Source organism: Rhinopithecus bieti, unplaced genomic scaffold, assembly GCF_001698545.2.
Source record: "Rhinopithecus bieti isolate Rb0 unplaced genomic scaffold, ASM169854v2 scaffold_26424, whole genome shotgun sequence".
Classification (NCBI taxonomy): Eukaryota; Metazoa; Chordata; class Mammalia; order Primates; family Cercopithecidae; genus Rhinopithecus; species Rhinopithecus bieti.
Window position 1 is genome coordinate 722826 of NW_016811744.1, and position 19940 is coordinate 742765.

The 19940-nt window shown below is 47.7% G+C and overlaps 1 protein-coding gene across 2 annotated transcripts in view; it reads right to left on the bottom strand.

Moving 5' to 3' along the window:
- Positions 1-19940, bottom strand: part of GCK (glucokinase) — a 47981-nt gene that overhangs the window by 9676 nt on the left and 18365 nt on the right. For both annotated transcript variants that reach the window (XM_017894943.1, XM_017894942.1), the window contains one exon: positions 515-677. In XM_017894943.1, the coding sequence (XP_017750432.1) occupies positions 515-677 (163 nt within the window). The remainder of the gene's footprint in view (positions 1-514; positions 678-19940) is intronic.

Genomic DNA, 19940 nt, shown 5'->3' on the forward strand with positions numbered 1-19940 from the left:
GAGTCTCACTCTGTCACCCAGGCTGGAGTGCAGTGACGTGATTTTGGCTCACTGCAACCTCGGCCTCCCGGGTTCAAGCAATTCTCGTGCCTCAGCCTCCTGAGTAGCTGGGACTACAGACATGCACCACCATGCCTGTATAATTTTGTATGTTTAGTAGAGACGGGATTTCACCATGTTGGGCAGGCTGGTCTCAAACTCCTGACCTCGTGATCCGCCTGCCTCAGCCTCCAAAGTGTTGAAATTACAGGGGTGAGCCACTGCACTTGGCCAGGAGTGAGATTTAAAAGTCAGTTTTCCTGAGGTTTGCCAGCTCCAGGGTGAGCGTGAGTGCCCCAGGGCCGGACCAGAGGCGCCAAGGGTGAGAACTGGCCTCACAATTCGAGGACTTCATTGCTCCCCAGGAGATTTTGTCTTGGACTGGCTGTGAGTCTGGGAGTGCCTGGGGTTCTTTTCCCAGCTAGCACTGAGCCTACAGCTGCTTCTGGATGAGGAGCCGGTTCCCATGTGGTACCTGAGCCTTCTGGGGTGGAGCGCACGTAGGTGGGCAGCATCTTCACACTGGCCTCTTCATGGGTCTCCAACCTCAGGCCACGGTCCATCTCCTTCTGCATCCGTCTCATCACCTTCTTCAGGTCCTCCTCCTGCAGCTGGAACTCTGCCAGGATCTGCTCTACCTGCACAAGGAGGGGGATGGGAGCAGTAGGGCTGGGGACTCAGGGTGGGGCTGTCACCAGGCACCCACACGCCGAGGGCCTCACGGGCCATCTCCCCCACACGCCACTGGCCTCCTTCTGTCCTCTGACCCCGAGTTCAGGATGACCCATCATCTCAAACTTTACTATAGGTAAAACCAGCTGGCCAGTCAGAAGAGCAGAGTCTGGGACTAGCCACTCAACAAATGCAGCCCGGGGCGTGTTGGAGGGGTGAGCAGCAGAGGGCAGAGTGGCTTCTGTCCCTGACGATATCCCTGTGGCACAGCGTCCTGTAGCACCCTGCTTCGTCCCTCAGGTCAGAGCCACCAGGGAAAGGAGGGACTAACAGGGAGAGCTGGCGAGATGGGGTTTGAGCCGCCTGTCTGGAGGGCGCCAGGCAGCTGGCATTGCTGTCAGAGAGACCCAGTCCTCCTACTTCTGGGATTTACACCAGAAAATAAATGGGCCAGTCTGCACAGGTGTGCTAAGTGCCAGCCAGGAGTGAGCGTGAGTGTCTAGAAGGAGGTGTCTGCTGACTGAAGCCATCTGTGGCATGGGCACACTGGGCCACAGAAGGAAGAGGGTCCCTACGCACTGACATGAGAGACGCCTGGGCACACGAAGCTCAGATCCGATACTACCACTCCCGTGAGCATGGACGGCCCATGGTGTGGCTGCTGGCTCTCCACACGGCAGTGTGAGGATAGACTGTGAATGCAGATGTGACTCTGCCTATGCATACCCAGCAAGCTGGTGTGTGGACAGCTATGTGTCTGTCCCCTGGGCACCTTAGTGCTATTCATGGAGTAAAGGCCATGTTAATGTGCTGGTTATCTCTGGGCAGTGGTGAGAAAAATAATCATAAGGATATTTTCATCTTGAATCAAAAGAAAAGGAAAGATGCTCTGATAAAAGCTGTGGATCCATTCCACAAAAACTCACACACTTTTGCCCACAGTCTTACGCATAAGCTCAGGGGGTTGGAGATGATCTGAATCCCAGACAGGAGGCAACATGGCGATTTTCCTCTTCTTCCTCAGTTTTTAGAACTCAGATTTTGTTGGTGTGGGGAGCACATTGCGCCATGATTAGTCTAAGGTAGGCACAGCAATTCTCTACTCCTCTTACTGATGATTGGTTAGAGTTGGGCATGTCACCCAGTTCTGGCCAATGACAGGTGAAGGAAAGCCTGATTTTAGCAGGAGGAGGAGCTTCAGTGTCCCCCTAAATTTGTAGACACAGCTGTGTAACGATGTGATAACCAGCGCTGTGATAGCTACCCTGCAACGATGAAGAAACAAGCCCGGAGGTTATACTGCGAACGTAGGGAGGAGACAGTAATGCCAGATTCACCCTCCACGTGTGGCTTATGGGAGCAGACAGAAACCACTTATGCCACCGTGAGTCAGGTGTTTGGCTTCCTGTAGCCCAAAGCATTCCCAATAGATACAGATCTTTAGTTAAGAACCATGTCTCGTAATGAGGACCCACATGTGAATTTTAAACTCAGGCAAGGTCAGAAAGGGATGGGGCTGATAAAGTCTGTGACAAAAGACACAGAATCAACACCCATGTTGGCTGAGCAGGCACTGTTCCGAGGCTCCGAGAATGGGTGGGAGTGCACGCCCTCCCCGACCCCCAGCCCTCCAATCCAACTGCCCCTGCGGAGCACACCCCTGGAGATGTCCTCAGGGCTCTGTGGAACAATCCAGGCTGTCCTCAATGTCCCACAGCTACAACCTTTGCCTCCTCTGTCTTTCTTTCCTACACCCACCAATGTAGAGAATGCCAGGAACTAACTGTGAAGGCATCTGCCATTTGCTGAATTCCCCCATATGCCAGGCCCTGCATTAGGTGCCTCACATAGCAGCCTCACACACTATGCCCTGTCACCACAGCACTGGGGAGGAGGTGCCAGCAGCACCCATCTTGCAGATGAAGAAAGGCTTACAGAAGTCATTTATGCAGGCACAGACAGCCAGTACACTGTGATGAGGCCAGCACCCAAATCCACGCACACAGTGGCTACTGGCAGGAAGTCCTGGGGAGCCTGCCTGGCATCTCCTGCCAGACAAGATTGTTCAGAGGGACCCAATTATAAGATACCTGCAGGCTCTCAACAAAAATGATGCTGCTCTTGCAAAGGTCCAGCCCTCACACCTGCCTGGTACCACCCTTGTGCCTCTCTCCAAGTGGCCCATCCTGGCGGCCACAGACCTGGACTCTGGTCCTTTGGCCCCAGGTTCTTCATAGGAGGAGCCAACATTTCAGTCTGAGGTCTTGGCAGAGGACAATGACATGGAGCCTGTGCCCAGGCAGCTGATCAGAGTGTGGCTGTATTGTGAGACAGTTAGGGCCCTTGAGTGATCCTCTCTTGCAGGGCTGTGGGGAGAACTGGCCCAGCCCTTGGAGAAAAGGGAGAGCGAGGTACAAGGTGGCTGCTGTTTCTCTTATCACATGTTGGGAGGCTGGGCCCCATAGGGTGTCGAGGAGGCCCAAGTCTTCCCCCTCTGTATCAAGGCCTGTGTGTGGCCCTGCCACTGACTGGGTGAAGTCCCGGCTCTACTGCCTTCTAGGCCAGAAAGTTCTCCCCGAGGAATCCCGGCATTGTGTGATGTCAAACTGATACCATCTGTTCAGAGGGCAATTTGGAGTTTCTCTAAGTTTAACTTTGATCTGACAGTTTCTCTCCTAAGAATCTGTTCTGCAGCAAAAGGGCTGCAGGCATTTCTAAGATACACAGGGATGTGTCCCCTTGCTGCAACAGTGAGGACCCCCATATTCACCGTCAGGGACTTTAAATCAACTCCAGGATGCTTACTGTAGGGCCTCCTGTGGCCTTTCCCGTGAAGGAGACACATAGGCATAAGTGAAAACGTGAGATGGGACCTGAGGTAGGACCTGATTCCATTTCTGTAAATAAAGTGACATCTGGCCTGCGAATCTGATTTGTCCTGTATAATATTCTCAAAAGCTTAAATTTGCTGCCACCACTTAAAATCTATTTAAAATAGAGACACTTTTACACAAAAATCTGGATTTCTGTAAAAGTAGGTCTGCATTCTCTGTGGGGCTGCAGGGAAGCGGGGGACATGGGGTGGGGAGCTTGTCTCCCCACAGTGGCAGAACCGGCCAGGGTCTCCTGGCCCAGGGCTCTCATCTGGGCCCTGCCCTAGCCAGATGCTGCAGGGTCCCTGCATTGTCCACTTGCAGGACCTATGAGGACCCCTCACACACTTCCCAGTGGGCATGGGTTGGAGGATAGATGCTGTCAGGTTCTGAGGCTGTAGTCACCAGTAGACCTGGGGGTTCACCTCTTACATGGGGAGCATCCTCCAAAGGTGAGCCTTGTTCTTGGTGGGAGCAAGACCCTTCCTCAGGATGCACCTGGGCCTGCAGAAGTCCCCCTCCTGGCACTTGGTAAGCATGCAATCCTAGAGGAGGAAGCCCTGACCCAGCTTGGTCTCACAAGCCTGGGGGTCACGTTGTGGGGTAGAGGTCTGCCTCACAGACACCCAGGACAAGCCCAATGGCAGGGACTGAGGCTGATGCACACTTCCTGTGTGCCAGACCTGCTCTGGGCATGCTTCCCTATTATTGGTACAGCCACTCGGGGACATGGGTATGTTTATTATCTCCATTTTTTATAAGAAAGGAAACTGGACACAGAGGTACAAACCCTTCCCCAGGCCCACAGAACCACGGGCCATGGAGGGGTTTGAACCCAGGCACTGGCTCCAAACTTTCCTCTCACCCAGTCAGGCTGCATCCTGCCTGACTTCAGGCCCAGCACCGAGCTGTTACTTGTGCCCAGATTCCAGCTACAAGTGTCTCTCTGGCTAGCCTCTTGCTGGGTGTCTATGCAAGCTTACAGGGCTTTCCCAAGCAGCCTAGGAAATGTGCTGATACCTGGAGAGCCCCGAGAAGCCTCCTGGCCCCCCAGGTGTAGCCTGGGGCACAGGCAGAGCCTGTCCTTCCCCCTGGCAGCCTCTGGGAGGCAGCCCCAGCCGGCTTGCAGAGGTTTCTCTTACTGACCTCACCCGAGAGGTCACAGGACACATAATCGGGGCTCACCGTCAAATGTACAACTTTTTTCGCCTGAGGACGCCCCACACTCCCTGCAGGGCATCTGACCCTCATCTCTTCAAAAGATGCCCACTGAATGCCAGGTGCGGCGTGGGGCACAGAAGCAGAGTTGACAGCAGGACCAACTCCTCTGAAGGGTGGGGATCTGCAGGAAAGAATCTCAGTCAAACTGGGGACAGGTTGGGGGGTGAAGGAATGGGGACAGATGAAGCAGGGACGAGGTCGGGCAGCTCCTGTCAGAAAACGGGGGCAGGGGACCTGCACTGAGGCTGGAGCAGAGATGGGGAGGGAGGGAGGGAGGCTGAGCTGTGAGCAGCAGGAGGTGAGAAGCCTGGAGGCACCGGGCTGCAGAGCGGGGGCATCTTGGGGCAGGGTGGAAGCAGGGAGTCAGGCTGTCCTAACAACCCCTGCGCAGGGATGGTGGGTGCAGGCTTGGTGAGAGGGGTAAAAGTCTAGACTTACTCTGAAGGGAGGTGGGAGGGGCTGAGGAGAGGAACAGAAGGGCCTGGGAAGAAGAGGTTCCACCTGACCTGGGAGTTGGGTTGTGGGAGTCAGGATCTTGGTCTGGGCATGTTAACACATCTGCCAGCCAAGGGGCAATTTGTTCCAAGTAGCAGTTGGCCATGTGAGGCCAGAGTTCAGAGGAGAGTCTGGCTGGAGAGGTAGATGTGCAGCCTGGACATGGTCACCAGGGTGTACAGGTTGGATAGCAGGGGGAGAGGCAGAGCTGGTTGGGCAGGGCTGCCAGGAGCAGGATGCTGTCCCTTTTATGCAGCGAGCAGTGCATTGTGGCCCCACCTCCAGAACGCAGTACAAAAGGCAGGATGCCTTCTAGGGCCGCCTTTGGCAGATGTGGACTGAGGAGCTGTCTATTCCAGCACTGGGAGGGCCGGGTGGAGGAGCTGTGGGTCCCCGAGGACACGGCCAAGGGCCAGGGAAGGGCCTGGGCAAGCGCTGCAGGCCTGGGGGCTCCAGAGCCCATCCCAGTGCCACATGCCCAGCTGTAGCCTGGTCACCCCCAGTCCCGGACCCTCAGGTGGCTAAGTCCACAGAAGTGAGCGACCTCAGGCTGGTGCCCACATTCTCCAGAGGGACCAAATCCCTGATCCACCAACCCCTGGAAATGCCATGCAGAGCCCCCAGACAGCCAGACAGCCCTGGGCAGCCAGCCAGCTCCCCCCATAAAAGCCTCAGGCCAAGCCCCAGACACCAGTGTCCTGGGTCACTGTTAGCTCCAGGAGCAAGTACCCTAGAACCCCTCGAGACTCTGGACAGTGGGCAGCCACAGTGAGGAGGGGTGGTGGGCGGGGGGGGGGGCAGTGGCAGGCACAGCTGCCCTAGCCAGGACGCCTGAGGCCCGTGTGCCTCCTTCCAAGGTGCCCAGAGCCTGCTTGCCTTCCCTGCCCCCAGCCTTGGTTTTGGTAATCTGCAAAACCAAGGGCCCTGCGCTGGGGGCTGTTCTCCCAATGCAAAGTCCCTAACTTTGGTGTGACCTTTACCAGAGTCAAGGCTCTCTGGGCCTGGCTCCTCGTGGCATCCATCACCATCTCTCCGAGGGACTAAGAGGTAGATGCTTTGGGAAGCAGAGATGCTCCTGCCTGCCGAGGCCTAGCACATGCTGTAGCCTTGGAGCATAAGGCCCCCCCTGTGGCAGCAATCGCTGCCTGGATGGAGAGCTGCCTGAGGCTGGCAGCCCAGGGCTTCTGCACTGAACGGGCTCAGCCTGGCAGCTGCTGAAATACTCTGCCCCTGCCATGGGGTCAGAGGCAGGGCCAGAAAGGGAGGGGAGGCCCATGTGGGGTAAGAGTTGACAGGGCCATGGGGAGAGAGCCATGGGGCAGCTGGCCACACTCTGTGAACATGGGGTTAGGATTGCTGCCCAGCAGGAGGGGGTGTGCAGAGCCAGCCTACCCACCTTCCACTCCTCAGCCTTGTGCGGGCAGAAAGTCACCAGGCTGCCTTGGGGACAGAACACTTATTGAAATGCCTTCGGACAAGGAGGGGGTCCTAAGGGGGCCTGGCCCTCACCGGTGCAGGTCTGGACTTGCTCTTGGAGGCAAGGGGATCCCCAGTGGATTTTCATCTGCAGAGAGGTTTGATTTGCATTTCATACAATCCAGGGGTCTGTATGGCACTTGGGGAAGGGGTAGTGGAGGAAGGCGGCCAATTGACCAAAAACAAACAAAAAACTGGAGCTATCATTCTTAATTTTGTGACTGCAAAGTCCAGGCCTCCGGCTTGCTCTGGGTGCCTCCGTGGGCATAGACCATGACTCCCGGGCTCTGGCCCAGACCCCTCCTTGGGCTCACCTGGGAGTGACATCCACATGCCATGTACTTGCTGGCACCTGCCAAAGCCTGCTAAAATTAGCTGGAGCTGGCAAGTGGGCCAGAATGATCACTCCCAAGAAAGCCCTTGATACAATTGATCCCTTTCCCAAAAAAGAGCAGAGGTGGCCTCATCAGACCTCATGTGACAGGCCACTGACCCCACAGCCCCAGCTCTGAGCTACTGTTTGCTCATGGGGACAGGGCTCACACCCAGGTTTGGAGTGGCACTGGGGCGTTCTTCTGGTTCAGCCAGGCCAAGAAGCAGCTACCCAGCGAGACTTGCCCTTCTCCTGGGCCAAGCACACAGCACAGGGGAGGAGAATCTAAATTCAGTTCTCAAGAAAGGCTGAGGATGTGTACAAAGGCTGAATCTGAGGCAAGTGGGCCCCCTTTCTGGGTTGGCTGAACTGCAAGTGCCCTCTCTAGCCTGTATTTAGAGCCACAGGCATCACCTAGAGTTCCTTTCTGGGGGCCACCTGCTGATACTCATTGGCATCTGTGAGGCCAGAAAGGGACCCAACACCCCTACTTCCCCACACTGTCTAATTCTCCAGGACTAGATTCTCATGACTCATGCCAGCCCTCCTGGGCACCCACCCTTGTCCTGTCTCAATGCCCCGTCTTCAGGATAAGGGGTGACACCAACAGGTCTGCACTGCATTGAAGTTGAGGGTCAGTGTAGCAGGAACAGTTCCTCCTGCTTTCCAGGAATTTTGGAAGGGCAAGCCTGTCCAGAACCTGTCCAGAGAAGAGGGACCAAGAAGGGGAGGGAATCAGAGATGAAGATTCATGGAGGATGTCCAGAACGTGCTTAGAATCTTCAGTAGCTCAAGGGCTATCCCGAGGAGGATGGATGAACATTGTTTCTGCTTAGAACTTTCTGAAAAGACAGAACTGTGCAGGTGTGGGCTAGGATGTCTCAGTAGATAGTGAACTCTCCATTTAATGGGGAGAGAAAGAGAAGAGCAGAGTCAGAAGGGACCCTGCTCTATGTCCCAGTGGTATCCCCATTTCTTAGTTGCTCAGGCTTCTGATTGACAGGCATGACTTGATTTTCTTTTTCATTCATCACAAGAAAATAATATGACAAGTTTGGTGATGGATATTCAAAATGATTAATTCTAGTATCAAAAAATGAGACACAACCCACATATCCAACTGCAGGAGGTTGGTTAAACAAATTATGCTACACTTATATGTGGTCATTAAAAATGTTAAGATTCATCTGCTCCTGTTGGCATGGAAAGATATTCATGACATACTGTTGAAAGGGAATGTGTAACCACCCTTGAAGCTGGCCTTCAATTAGCCCTGCTTCTGGTATTCACCCCATGGTATAGTCCCTTCCCATGCAGAATAGGTCTAGCCTGTGTAACTAATATGATAATGCAGAAATGGTGGAGTATGACTTCAGAGCCTAAGCCAGAAAGACACTGTGGCTTCTGCCTTGTCCTCTCCTGGACTGTTCCTTCTGGGGAAAGCCAACTGCTATGCTATGAGGATGCCTACAAGAACTCTGGGAAGATCCATTGAGAAGAAGTGGGGCCTCTTGCCAATAGGCAGCTCCAACTTGCCAGCCATGTGAGTGAACCACTTTGGAAGCAGCTCCTCCAGTCCCAGTCAAGCCTTCAGGTGATGCAGCCCCAGCTAACACCTTGACTGCAGCCTCAGGAGAGACACCAAGCCAGACCACCCAGCTAGGCTGCTTCTGAATTCCTGACCTACAGAAACTGTGTGAGATAACAAAGGTTGGTTGTTTCAAGCTACTATGTTTTTTTTAAAAAAACATTTTATGAAATAAAATTTTGCTATTACAGGACAAATAAGTTTAGAAACCATTTTCTATCTTTTAGCATATGGTCCAGATATAGGACAGTGTTATATCACATTCTTGTCATCATAATACATGGAAAGGTGAAGCCACTAAGTTTTGAGGCAGTTTGTTATACAGCAATAGATGACTAACACAGGGGAAACATAGGAAACATAGTATGATCCATTTTTGTCATAATATGATATAGATAATATATGTATTTGGAGGAAATATACCAAAATGGTAACAGTAATTATCTTGCTGATGGTGGTATGAGTGATTTTAATTTATTTTCCTTTTTGCTTATCTGTATTTCCTACATTTTCTGCAGTAAATGTGTATTAATGGAATAACGTTTAACAATGAAGTTAAAAAAAGAAAGGTTGAGCCTTATCTGCCATTTTGCACAGAAGCAAGCCCGAAGACCCAGATTCTAAAGGATAGAGGTTCACAGTTAAATGAGCCAATCTGCTAGACCCCATATGCCATTGGGAAAGATATTGGGAGCCAGGAAGCCAGGGAACACAAAGTGTCCGCCCTTCCACCACTGGCCTGTTCCCTGATACCCTCGGTACCAGCTGGGAACCAAGTGTGGGCACGCTGATGCAACAGGGCCTGGAGGTCAGCATGATGTTGCAAGTGTTTGCTTACAGCAAGGTAGACTTGAGACTGGCTGTGCTCTCGTGCTAAGGGGCAGGCTAAGGGCTTGGTGAGTGGGAGGGTGTTAGGCAGTGGGTGATAGCCAGGATGTCAGGGAAAGAGGTAAGGGGAGAGGAGCCGAGAGACAGTAGGGCATGCCAGGATCAAACGACCACATGTGGCTTCCACATGCCAGGGGATGTGCTAGACCCTTTAGATGGATTGCAACTGGCCTGTGAGCTGAAGGCTGTCATTTTATATGCAGGGAAACTGAAGCCCATGGGAGTTAAGGAACTTACTAGGATGCAACAGCTATGAGCGACTTGGCTAAGATTCTCCCATGGTTCACTCTGACTCCGGGATTGTTAACAGTTTGGTCTTCTCGACTAGATGGGGAGGGCTTCAGGGTCAAGCATATGCTGGGGGACAGGAAATGTCCTTTGGGGCTTCTTCCATGCTGGAGATGTTCAGAGGCTTCAGCTGAAGCTGGTGGAGGTGGACACAGTGGTAGCCACAGAGGTCGGTTTTGTCCCAGTGTTTGCCTCTGTCAACAGATGGAACGGAGCCTGGGCTGGGTGTCGGGGATAAAGCCTAAAGCTAGCACTGTTGGGGAAGAAGGGCAGAGCATGAGTAAGGGTGCAGGGAGTAGTCCTGTGCATTGCCTAGTGAGGGAGTAGGAGAATCATCCAAGATTCCGTGCTGAGAGACAGGATAACACAGAACTGTAGGATCTCCAGCCTCAGTCTGAAGACTGGCTTTGCCACTCACTAGCTCTAGGGCCTTGGGCAAATTCCTTAATGTTTCTAGGCCTCAGTAAGGGGCAGGCAACAATTCTACTACCTCACAGAGCTGTTGAGAGGATTCAATGGGATCATGCAGATAAGGCTCTTGGCACATACAAGTTGTTCAATAGTTTGTAGCTGTTGTTGCTACCAAAGAATATTTTAGCCCTTGGGTCAGAGTTTAAGACATGGGCTGTCCCCAGCTCTTGATTTATGGCAGATCTAATGCCAAACTCCTACCTGAATGCGTACTGATTATTTCGGTGTTTTAAGGAGACAGACTAGGTGGCATAGTCTCTTTGATGCTAGTCCTACAGTAAGTCAATGAAACTTTTTGTCTGAAAAGAGAGTTATTAGGGAATGATGTCATGAAACTGGCAAAAATAGGAAACTTCAGGAATTGGTTCCTCGATCTAGACAATCATTAAGTTAGGAGATAAAAAAATCCTGTAAGAGTCAACTATTTCAGAATTCTGGAACCTGATTGGACACTTACAGCAACCATGGGAGTGCTCGATGAAGGGAGAGGCATGCTGATGGCTCATAAGTGAGTGGTGTGGCAAACCAGCTACCATCCTGCATTCTTCAACATTCCTGTGGCCATGGGAACAGTAATTGTGTTCCTAGAGCTGCTGGCTGGAGCCGGAGTGGGCAGAAAGGACCTTGTCTTCCAGAAATTTGGAGAATCAAATTTCTTTTGTTTATCTGGTGGTTCCCTGAGGGCTCAGAGTAGAGCTTGCCTTTGTTTCCGCCCCTTCAGGCAGCAGCAGCTTTCCAGGTGGCATCTATCAGAAGATTTTTAAAAAGGTACATGCTAGGTTTTTTGTTTCTTGGGTTTAAAAAAATCTAGGCATTTAAGGAATACTTCCAGGTCATAGGCTGACTGCAGAGACACCAGAACAGAAACATCAATGACCAGACACAGTGGAGAATACATACTTTGCAACAATAGTTTGGAAAAGTCACTATACGAATGGACAACTGCAGCCCTCAACAAACAACAAAACCAATCTCAAAGGAGGGGGAGAATCTGGCTTCCAGAATTACCACATTATACTACTCAAAATGTTAAGTTTTCAACAAAGTATTACAAAGCAAATAACGAGGAAGATATGGCTCTATAACAGGACAAAAATAATTTAAAAGAAGCTGTCCATAAGGAATTTTAGACATTGGAATTACTAGTCAAAGACATTAAGTCAACTGTCTTAAATATGCCTAATGAACTAAAGAAAACCATGGACTAAGAACTACAGGAAATTGGGAGAGCAATGTATGAACAGATGGGGAATGACAATAAAGATAATTTATTAAAGAGGAATCAAGTAGAAATTCTGGATCTGAAAAGTACAATACTGAAATGAAAAAGTCACTGGAGGGGTTAAATGGCCAATTTCAGCAGGCAGAAGAAAGAATCAGTGAACTTGAAGAAAAGGCAATTGAAGTTATCCAGTCTGCATAGCAGAAAAAAAGAAAGAAGAAAAATGAACAGAACCCAAGAGACCAGTAGGATACCATCAAACATACCACTGTAAGTATATGGGAGCTCCAGAAGAAGAGAGATGGAAAGGGGAAGAAAAATATATTTGAGAAAAGGTGAAATAATTTCCCAGATTTGTTGAAAGACAAACACACACATCCAAGAAGCTCAATGAAATCCAAGTGGGATAAACTCTAAGAAATCCACACTGAAACACATTATAGTCAAATTGTCAAAAGACAAAGACAGAGAGAGAATCTTGGAAGCAGCAAGAGAGAAATAACACATAGCATACATACCAAGGATTTGCAATAAGTTTAACAGATGATTTCTCATTTAACCAAGGAGGCCAAATGGCAGCTGTAATAATAATTACATTTTAGGCCGGGCACGGTAGCTCATGCCTGTAATCCCAGCACTTTGGGAGGCCAAGGTGAGTGTATCACTTGAGGGCAGGAGTTCGAGACCAGCCTGACCAACATGGTGAAACCCCATCTCTACTACAAATACAAAAATTAGCCGGGCATGGTGGCGGGCACCTGTAATCCCAGCTAACTCGGGAGGCTGAGGCAGGAGAATTGCTTGAACCTGGGAGGTGGAGGTTGCAGTGAGCAGAGATTGCGCCACTGCAATCCAGCCTGAGTGACAGAAGGAGACTCCATCTCAAAATAATAATAATAATAAAAACACTTTAATAATAATTGAAGTGCTGAAAGAAAAAAAACTATTAACTAAGAATCTTAAAACCAGCAAAACTATTCTTCAAGAATAAAAAAGAAATTACACATTTCAGATAAAAAAAACCAAAGGGAATTAATTACCAGCAAGCCTGCCCTGTAAGAAATGCTAAAGGAAAACATCGAGGCTAAACTGAAAAGACACTAAGTAGTAATTCAAAGACATCTGAAGACATAAAAGTACACTGTTAAATGTCACTACATAGGTAAATATAACAGTGAATATGAATGTAGTTTTTGTTTGTGATTCTCAGTTTCCTATATGATTTAAAAGGCAAATGTGGAAAATAATTATAAGTTTATGTTAGTGAGGATATAATGTATAAAAACACAATTTGTGGGAATAACAATATAAAGGAAGTAGGATGGAGATGTATAGGAGTATAGTGTTCATATACTATTGGAACTATTATTCAAACTAGCTTCTTATAAGTGTAAGATGTTAATTACCATCCCCTAGGCAATCACTGGGAAAATAACTGAAAAATATAAGAAAAGGAAAGTGACACAGGAGTTTTCCTTGGTCACTTTGCAAGCTGGGGACCTCAGTGATGCCCCGCCCAGGCCTCACTTGGCCATGCTACCTGCTGCAGGAGATGGCCCACCCACCCGTGCTGCCCAGACCAAGTCTGGTTTGTGCACTGGTTCCCAAGTTCTTGTCCTGTACCCAAGAAGAATGAGGATACACTGACAATCGAAGAGAGAGCAAGGTGAGAATTTCACTGAGTGTTGAAAACAGCTTTCAGCAGAGAGGGGATAGAGAGGTGGTCCCCCTACCTGAAGTTGGCAAAGTGCCCCCAGTGTGGCTGATTCCAGGGTTTTATGAGCTCAGAATGGGGAGGGGCAGGCCATAGGTAGTATTGGAAAAGGCAACATTTGATTGGTTAAAAGGGATTATTCAGAGGGCAGGCAAACAGGAATGGAAGTTCTCACTCTGGATTGTGGGTTTCATCTGGGACCAGCAGTCTGGTCTTTTAGCCTTGAGGCTATTTTTTGGCTCGAAGATGGAGTTTCATGGGGGACAGGCTCTTATCTGCCAGGCATTTGGTTGCCTCCTGTCACTATCAAAAGGAGAAAATAATCAAAATGTAACAACACACACACCAAATCAAGAATTAAAAAAAGAATTCAGTAATGGACGAATTGAGAAACTTAAAAATGTGTAAGACACACAGAAACAAATAGCTCAGTGGTGGAAGTCCTTCCTAATCAGTAATTATTTTATATATAAATAGATTAAACTCCAATTAAAAGGCGGAGATTGGCAGAGTGAATAAAGAGAACATTATCCACCTGTATGCTATCTACAAGAGGCTCACTTTAGATATAAAGATAGAAGAATTTGAAAGTAGGATGGAAGAAGATATTCTATAAAAATAACAACCAAAATGAGCGTTGTGGTGGCTGTATTATCAGCCCAAATAGATTTTAAGTAAAAAAATAAAATAAAATAAAAGGTCTCAAGAGACAAAGAACATTATATGTTGATAAAAGTTTTGATCTATTAAGAAGATATAAAAATTATAAACAACAGAACACCAAAATACATGAAACAAAATTTTGCAAAATTGAAGGGAGAAATAGAGAGTTCTACAATAGTAGCTGGAGACTTTGGTACACTACTTTGTTTTTTTTTTTCTATTTGTTTGTTTTTGTTTTTTCTCGAGACAGCATCTTGCTCTGTTGCCCAGGCTGCAGTGCAATGGCGCGATCTGAACTCACTGCAACCTCCGCCTCCTGGGTTCAAGTGATTCTCCTGCCCCAACCTCCTGAGTAGCTGGGATTACAGGCATGCGCCACCGTGTCTGGCTAATTTTTTTGTATTTTTGGTAGAGACGGAGTTTCACCACGTTGGCCAGGCTGGTCTTAAACTCCTGACATTGTGATCCACCCTCCTTGGCCTCCCAATGTGCTGGGATTACAGGTGTGAGCCACCGTGACTGGCCACTACTTTGAATAATGGATTAAACAACTAGACAGAAGATCAATAAGGAAAGAGAGAACTAGAACAGTACTCTAAACCAATTAGACCTAACAGACATATACAGAACACTCTGTCCAACAACAGCAGAATGTGCATTTTTCTCAAATGTGCATAGGAATTCTCAAGGATATTTTAGGGATAAAACAAGTCTTAGTAAATTTTAAAAATTTGAAATCATATAAAGTATCGTTTTGGATCACATGAAATAAAACCAGAAGTGAATAACAAAGGGAAAACTGGAAAACTCACAGATATATAAAATTTAAACAAGACACTTTTAAACGACTCTCAATTGCAGGGAGAGGGAGAGAGAGAACTCAGATTATCAAAATCAGGAATGAAAAAATGAAAGAGTGAACGTTATTACTGACTTTACAGAAAAAAAGGATTATGAGAGAATACTATGAACAATTTAGTATTGTTTGTTGACTTAGACAAGTTAGATAAAATGGAATTTAACTTAGGTAAACTTGGATAACTTAGATGAAATGGAAAAATTCCACACAGGAGCTACTACAACTAACTCAGGAAGAAACAGAAAATCTCATTAGACTAATAACAAATAAGGAAATGGAATTAGTACTAAAAAACCCACCAACAAAGAAAATCCCGGGACCAGATGTCTACACTGGTAATTCTACCAACCATTTAAAGAAGAATTAACACCAATTCTCTCAAATTATTTCAAAAAAATAACAGAGGAAGTAACACTTCCTGATTCATTTCATGAGGCCAGCATTGCCTTGATACTGAAGCCAGACAAAGATGCTACCTACAGGAAAAGAAACTACAGAGTAATATTTCTTGTGAATGTAGATGCAAAATCCTCAACAAAATACCAGCAAATGAAATTCTTCAGTATTAAAAAATTGGTTTTTAGGCTGGGTGTGGTGGCTCACGCCTGTAATCCCAGCACTTTGGGAGGCCGAGACGGGTGGATCACAAGGTCGGGAGATTGAGACCATCCTGACTAACACGGTGAAACCCCGTCTCTACTAAAAAATACAAAAAACTAGCTGGGTGAGGTGGCGGGCACCTGTAGTCCCAGTTACTCGGGAGGCTGAGGCAGGAGAATGGCGTGAACCCGGGAGGTGGAGCTTGCAGTGAGCCAAGATCGGGCCACTGCACTCCAGCCCAGGCGACAGAGCGAGACTCCAGCTCAAAAAAAAACATTTGTTTTTAGAGATGAGGTCTTACTCTGTTGCTCAGGCTGGAGTGCAGTGGTGCAATCATGGCTCACTGCAGCCTCAATCTTCTGGGCTCAAACAATCCTCCTGCCTCAGCCTCCTGAATAGCTAGGACTAAAGGTACACAACCACCACATCGAGCTAATTTCCTTCCTTCCTTCCTTCTTTCCCTCCCTCCCTCCTTCCTTCCTTCCTTCCTTCCTTCCTTTCTTCCGTCCTCCCTCCCTCCCTTCCTTCTTGACGGAGTATTCCTCTGTCGCCCAGGCTGGAGCGCAGTGGCACTATCTCCGCTCACTGCAAGCTCTGCCACCTCCCGGGTTCACGCCATTCTCCTGCCTCAGCCTCTGGAGAAGCTGGGACTACAGGCGCCCACCACCACGCCTGGCTAATTTTATTTTTTGTATTTTTAGTAGAGACAGGGTTTCACCGTGTTTGCCAGGATGGTCTCAATCTCCTGACCTCGTGATCCACCCACCTCGGCCTCCCAAAGTGCTGGGATTACAGGCGTGAGCCACCGTGACCCGCCGATTCTTTTCTCTCCTCTCCTCTCCTCTCCTCTCCTCTCCTCTCCTCTCTCTCTCTTTCTTTCTTTCAGATGGAGCTTTGCTCTTGCTGCCCAGGCTGGAGTGCAATGGCATGATCTTGGCTCACTGCAACCTCCATCTCCCGGGTTCAAGTGACTTTCCTGCCTCAGCCTCCTGAGTAGCTGGGATTACAGGCATGCACCACCATGCCTGGCTAATTTTGTATTTTCAGTAGAGACAGGGTCTCTCTCTGTTGGTCAGGCTGGTCTTGAACTCCTGACCTCAGGTGATCTGTCCGCCTCAGCCTCTCAAAGTGCTGGGATTACAGGCGTGAGCTACCACGTCCAAAAAAATTTTCAATTTTTTTGTAGGGGTGGGATCTTGCTTACTTGCCCAGGCTTTTCTCAAACTCCTGGTTTCAGCCTCCCAGAGTGTTGGAATTACTGGCATGAGCCNTCTTTCTTTCAGATGGAGCTTTGCTCTTGCTGCCCAGGCTGGAGTGCAATGGCATGATCTTGGCTCACTGCAACCTCCATCTCCCGGGTTCAAGTGACTTTCCTGCCTCAGCCTCCTGAGTAGCTGGGATTACAGGCATGCACCACCATGCCTGGCTAATTTTGTATTTTCAGTAGAGACAGGGTCTCTCTCTGTTGGTCAGGCTGGTCTTGAACTCCTGACCTCAGGTGATCTGTCCGCCTCAGCCTCTCAAAGTGCTGGGATTACAGGCGTGAGCTACCACGTCCAAAAAAATTTTCAATTTTTTTGTAGGGGTGGGATCTTGCTTACTTGCCCAGGCTTTTCTCAAACTCCTGGTTTCAGCCTCCCAGAGTGTTGGAATTACTGGCATGAGCCATTGCACCCAGCCTCTTCAGCATATCTTCAGGTTATGGTTATGGATTATATATAAAAGTGAAATTTATCCCAGGAATACAAGAATAGTTCAACATGCAAAAATTAATGTAATATACTACAACAATGGAATAAAACAAAGAAACTACATGATCATATTGATTGATGCAGAAAAAGCATCTGACAAAACTCAACACACTATCATCATCGAAACAAGAAGAAAATTTCCTCAACATGATAAAAGTCATATATGAAAACCGGGTAGCTAATGTCATACTCAATGGCAAAAGACTTAAACTTTCTTCCTAAGATAGAAACAAGACAAGAATGCCTACTTTTGCCACTTCTTTCAACATAGTAGTGGAGCAGTTAGGGAAGAAATTTCTAACCAAAGCAATTAGAGAAGAAAAATAAATAAAAGGTATCCATATTGGAAAGTGCTATAGAAAATTCTTTGTGTCCCCCTCAAAATTCATATACTAAATCTGCTGTGTGGTGATATTAAGAGGTGGGGCCTTAGGAGGTGACTAGGTCATGAGGGTAGAGCCCACATAAAAAGAAAAAGAGCCCTTATAAAAAGAATCCCAGAGGCCGGGCATGGTAGCTCATGCCTGTAATCCCAGCACTTTGGGAGGACAAGGTGGGCAGATCATGAGATCAGGAGATCGAGACCATCCTGGCCAACATGGTGAAACTCTGTCTCTACTAAAAATACAAAAATCAGCTGAGCGTGGTAACAGGTGCCTGTAATCCCAGCTACTCAAGAGGCTGAGGCAGAAGAATCGTTTGAACCAGGGAGTCGGAGGTTGCAATGAGCCGAGATTGTGCCACTGCACTCCAGCCTGGTGACAGAGTAAGACTCTGTCTCAAACAAGCAAACAAAAACCAAACCAAACAAACAAACGGAATCCCAGAGAGCTACCTTGCTTTTTCCACCATGTGAGGACACAGCTAGAAGGTGCCATGTATGAACCAGAAAGCAGGACTTCATCAGACAGTGAATTAGCTGGTGCCTTGATCTCAGACTTCTCAGCCTCCAATTTATGGCATTTTGTTACAGCAGCCCAAGTGGACTAAGACAGAAAGAAGGAAATAAAACTATCTTTATTTCAGATGACATGATCTTATGTAGATAACCATAAATAAGCCACAAAAATATTTGAGCTAATATTTGAGATCAAATCGAGCTAATAAGCTAATTCGGCAAAGTTCCAGCACACAAATAACAACACACAAAAATCAGGATTTTTTTATACACTAGCAACAAATAACCCAAACAGGAAATTAAGAAACACTTAATTATGTGAAATTAGGGAACACTTCACACAGTCATTTAGGAATCCAGGGTTCTTCTACTTTATGGCTCCACCCACCCCCTAACGGTTAGCATCATTATCTGCAGCTAACCAACAGAAAAGTGAGAAAGAATGTGAAGAAGCCATCCTCTTCTTAGGAGCCTACACCTGGAAATGGAAATGGTATATGTTGCTCCACTGAAATTGCATGGAGACATCTCACTGCAAGGGAGGCTGAGAACTACAGAACAGCTGGCCAGCTGTTGCTAGCATTGTCATCACTGTGGAGAAAGAGGACATGGGTTTGGCTCTAGAACTAGGAAGCTCTGCCATGTTCACTGGATTCCTAAATGACTGTGTGGAGGAGAACCTCCCAGCTGATGAAGAACTGCATTTGACTATTATATGGGCAAGAAATACAATTCTACTATGTAACTCTATTTCATGTTTTGCTGTATTGGTTACTGCAGTGAAGTGTTCCCTAGTAACTACTCAGAATGATGGTATCAATGACCAAAAATATGTTGGGAAGGGGATACTGGATCACTCATTACTCAATGTTTCTTGAGAACCTAATTTGTGCTTAGTCTGAAGTTAGAAAAGTGATTAGTTTTTAGTTTCCAAGGAGCTTACCATCTAGCAGAAGAGACAAAAGAACAGCTTAATACAACCAGATAAACAGCGTCTTTGGGAACATAAAGAGACTGATAGGTTTGGTTTTGTTTTGTTTTCTGAAGGCAACAGGGCAGGATTTCTTTGATGCACTAGGGGGAACTGGCCAGGAAGGGAAAGACATTCCAGATAGAGAGACCAGCAGGACAGTGTCAGGGGTGTTTGGAGAAACACAAATATTTGAGTGGTTCAGACTTAAGGCACCCCAAGGGAACACCTAGCAAATGAGGCTGAGGCAGACGAGAAATAAACAGAGTGGAAACCAAAATATTCTGTCTGTTCAGAAAGAGAAAAGTGCTACTGTAAATAGCATTTGGGCCAAAGGGGAAATCTGCATTGCATTACAGACCATTTATAAATGAATAACCATGAATGTACAAAATATTAAAAGTATGACTAATAGCCAAAGCTGTCTCAGAGGAACATTTACACCCATAAAGGCACTTACTATAAAGTAAATGGGGCTGGGCATGGTGGCTTACGCCTGTAATCCCAGTACTTTGGGAAGCTGAGGTGGGAGGATCACTTGAACCAAGGAGTTCGAAACCAGCCTGGGCAACATAGTGAGACCCCATCTCTACAAAAAAAATAATAAATAAAATATTAGCCAGCTGTGGTGGCGTGTGCCTGAGGTCCCAGCTACTCAGGAGGCTGAGGTGGGAGAATTGCTTGAGCCCAGGAGGTCAAGGCTGCAGTGAGCCATGATTGCACCACTGCACTTCAGCCTGGGCTATCAAGCGAGACCCTCTCTCAAAAAAATAAATAAAATAAATGGGAAATCAGTGAGCAAAGCATTTCTCTCAAGATGCTCAAAACCTCAATACACAGATAAAGTAAACAAAAGGAAAATCAGATTAAAGGAATTGA